Source organism: Octopus bimaculoides, chromosome 22 (assembly GCF_001194135.2).
Source record: "Octopus bimaculoides isolate UCB-OBI-ISO-001 chromosome 22, ASM119413v2, whole genome shotgun sequence".
In the NCBI taxonomy this organism is placed as follows: Eukaryota; Metazoa; Mollusca; class Cephalopoda; order Octopoda; family Octopodidae; genus Octopus; species Octopus bimaculoides.
The window spans coordinates 13184906-13188479 of record NC_069002.1 but is presented as its reverse complement, the minus strand read 5'-3'; the positions used below and the strand labels follow the sequence as shown (position 1 = coordinate 13188479).

At 38.8% G+C, this 3574-nt stretch overlaps 1 protein-coding gene across 1 annotated transcript in view; it reads right to left on the bottom strand.

Annotated features, from left to right (window-relative positions):
• The window catches only part of LOC106877601 (ubiquitin carboxyl-terminal hydrolase 45), a 77352-nt gene that overhangs the window by 15511 nt on the left and 58267 nt on the right, over positions 1-3574 (bottom strand). Inside the window, exons 11-12 of the mRNA XM_052975651.1 lie at positions 2962-3098; positions 2627-2714 (exon numbers count right to left, since the gene is read on the bottom strand). Of these exons, the coding sequence (XP_052831611.1) occupies positions 2627-2714; positions 2962-3098 (225 nt within the window). The remainder of the gene's footprint in view (positions 1-2626; positions 2715-2961; positions 3099-3574) is intronic.

Below are 3574 nucleotides of genomic sequence, written 5' to 3'. Positions count from 1 at the left end.
AGTAACATCCACCCCTAGGGGTCAGCCACACTTAAGTGGCAATATACTACACTTTATATATATATATATATATATATAGAAATATATATATATATGTATGTGTGTGTATATGTTTGTATGTCTGTGTTTGTACCCCCAACATCGCTTGACAACTGATGCTGGTGTGTTTACGTCCCCGTAACTTAGCGGTTTGGCTAAAGAGACCGATACAATAAGTACTAGGCTTACAAAGAATAAGTCCTGGGGTCGATTAGCTCGACTAAAAAGGTAGTGCTCCAGCATGGCCACAGTCAAATGACTGAAACAAGTAAAAGAGTAAAAGAGTATACAATCACGTCATCAAAATTTCAAAGCTAGGAGATAATGTATAATTAATTAAAAACAATTTGAATGAAAAATTATTACATTTGGCAGAATAATGTGAATGGTAAAGGGTTAAGTGGAGGTAAGGACTGTGTCGAGGAAGTGATTGTATGGTGACACTAATATGGCAGCCTGAGGAGAAAAAGAGTAACAGGGCACCCCCTAAAACCACATGGCGAAGGACCATTGACAAGGAAAAGAAATGACAAGTGTGGAGAAGCTGGGATGAAACCAGAACAATGGCAGAAAACAGAGCTGGTTGGAGAGATTATGTTGCAGCTTCATGTGCCACATGGCATGGAGAGAACTAAGGATTGTGTCAGTTATAGGTTCAAAACATACCACAGCTTTTGTCGAGTTTATAAGTGATCAGTCAATATATTTAATGTATTATCCATAATGGAACAGCCACAGTGACAAACCAGTCAACCCAACTACCATGGCAGTAAACTCCAATCAGCCCAACAGCCAAGGAAGATAGCCCAATGGCCCAAAGTGGCAGCAATGGACTCACCCAACAGTGGACCAGTCCAACAATCACAACAGTGGACCAACATAACAGTTACAATAGTGGGTTGGTCTCATAGTAAATACAGTTTTATACACCAAATTACACAATTATTAAACATAATCCGGTTTAAAGGGTTAAATTCTGCTGCAGCCCTTTAAATATTGACACTACCATCTTCAAGAAATTCTGAAATCTCCTGGTGAAGCTTAAACTTTTCTTTAATACCAATCTATCTGAAACTGTCATACGCTAATACAAAATATCTCATTTTAAAATAGCCCAAATTAAATTAAAAAGGTTATTATCAGGCATGGCTGTGTGGTGAAGAAGCTTGTTTCCCAACCAAGTGGTTCTGGGTTCAGCCCCACTGTGCAACACTACTATAGTCCTGGGCCACCCAAAACCTTGAGAGTCAAATTAGTAGACAGAAACTGAGAGAAGCCCATTGAAAGAGAGTGAGTGAGTGAGTGTGTGTGTGTGTGTGCGTGCGTGCATGTGTGCATGTCCCCTTGTCTTTACATAAAATAATGGCTGTAAATAAGCATCACTGTCACCCAAGCGATGTTGTTCATTTCCAGGCTTTCATGAAAAACATGTCTGACCCTGGAAAAATATTACCATGCCTGGAAATGGATAGGGATTGGCAACAAGAGCATCCAGTTGCAGAAAATCTGCCTTAAAAATTCCGTTTAACCGAAGCAAGCATGGAAAAGTGAACACTAATGATAAAAATATTTTTTCTAAATCCCACTAAATTTCTTGATTATTTTCACAAGTAACTGAGATATACTGGGAATATACATTACATTAGAAATACAGCCACGAAATGGTTTACTGATGCTCATGGTGGCACAGAGTGTCTCTTACCAAAGGGCGGCGAGCTGACAGAAACGTTAGCACACCGGGCGAAATACTTAGTGGTATTTCGTCTGCCATTATGTTCTGAGTTCAAATTCCGCCGAGGTCAACTTTGCCTTTCATCCTTTCAGGGTTGATAAATTAGTACCAGTTAGGCACTGGGGTCGATGTAATCGACTTAGTCCCTTTGTCTGTCCTTGTTTGTCCCCTCTATGTTTAGCCTCTTGTGTGCAATAAAGAAATAAGAGTGTCTTTTACCAGTTTAATGATAACAGGATTTTAAAAACATCAACCTTTTAGAATTCAGATTCTTGTCAAATGTAAGGCACATTGTTTTGAATTAATCATGCATTATCTGACAGATTTGAAATTTCAATGATATTCCTTAAATCCTTTAATTGTTTCAGTCATTTATCTCCAACCATACTGGAGCACCACCTTGATGAATTTTTTAGTTGAATGTATTGACCCCAGGACTTATCTTTTTAAAGTCTGGTGCTTATTCAATTAATCTCATTTGCTGAACCGCTAGGCTGTGGGGACATAAACACACCAGTACTGGTTGTCAAGCAGTGGTGGGGGACAAACACAGACACAAAGGCACACACATTGGTGAATGTGAGTGTGTGTGTGTGTGTGTTATATACGATGGCTTTCTTTCAGTTTTCATCTACCAAATCCACTCAGAAGGCTTTGGTCAGCCTGAGGCTATAATGGAAGGCACTTGCCCAAGGTGCCATACTTTAGAATGACATTTTAGAGTAGGTGTGAGATGTCAAATCTGGCTGGTTTGAACATAAAACAGGTAGAGTGTTTGGGCTGAATGTGGCCAAAGGGTTAAAATGAGATTTCAACTGAAAGATAGAAAATAGAATCAGAAAGCACAGAACTTACCTCTATTTCTTCAGTTCTCATAACATCTAAAAGAGTATGAAGCAACTCATGGCTGTCTTGTTGTTGGAAGCCTTTGAAACGTGGAGCTCTGTCAGGTGAAAGATAAAGAATTCCTCAGTAAATAAAAAGAAGCAGAAGTCTGGTAGAAGAGGGGAATGTTCTACAAAAATTTGGATTTCCTATCAGTCTTGCATTTTACGTGACACTAACACCTGTAAAGGACAAGCCTGTATGTATGGAATACTGCAATTTTACTTAGCTTGATATCTCAAGTACAGCAAATCACCAACAAAATTAATAAAAATATAAAACGGAAAAAAAAACAACTGACTTACTTTTTACAAATCTGGCCAAAAAGGATGTCGGGATGGATGACAGAATTGTTTGAAGAAGAATTTGACATATCGTGTAAGAATTTAAGGAGCGACCGCGTGAGTGGCCCAGCATCTGTGATGACAATGTCAATAGGAGGCTGAAATAGAAAGAAAGCATCATATGTAGAGGAGAGAGAGATTTGTGAAAAAACCAACAGCCAGCAGAATATGTATATAAAAAAAAAAAACCCTGAAACAACATCGTCAGCTTAAGTAAGCTTCTTTGTTTAGTTTTCCTTTTTTTAAAAAATACATACATCCTATGGGGAGAGGGAATTGTTATAATAGTTTCCTCGCTCACTCGATGGAGAAGGGATCAGGCCGTCACTGAGCGGTGGTTCATCTATATCTATAAAAGAGAGGATGTGTGTGTGTGTGTGTGTGTACGTGAATGTAGTTTATGCACGTCCACAAATTAGCACGCATGTCGCTCCAATTTTAGGAGGACATTGTTCATGACCCTATCTGTGTTTTTGTCAACTTTTTCTCTCAGAGGCACCCGCGTATAGCTGTAAAAAATCGATAAACTTTTACCAATTTTGAAGTTTGTTGACATGGCGATGTCAAATCTGTG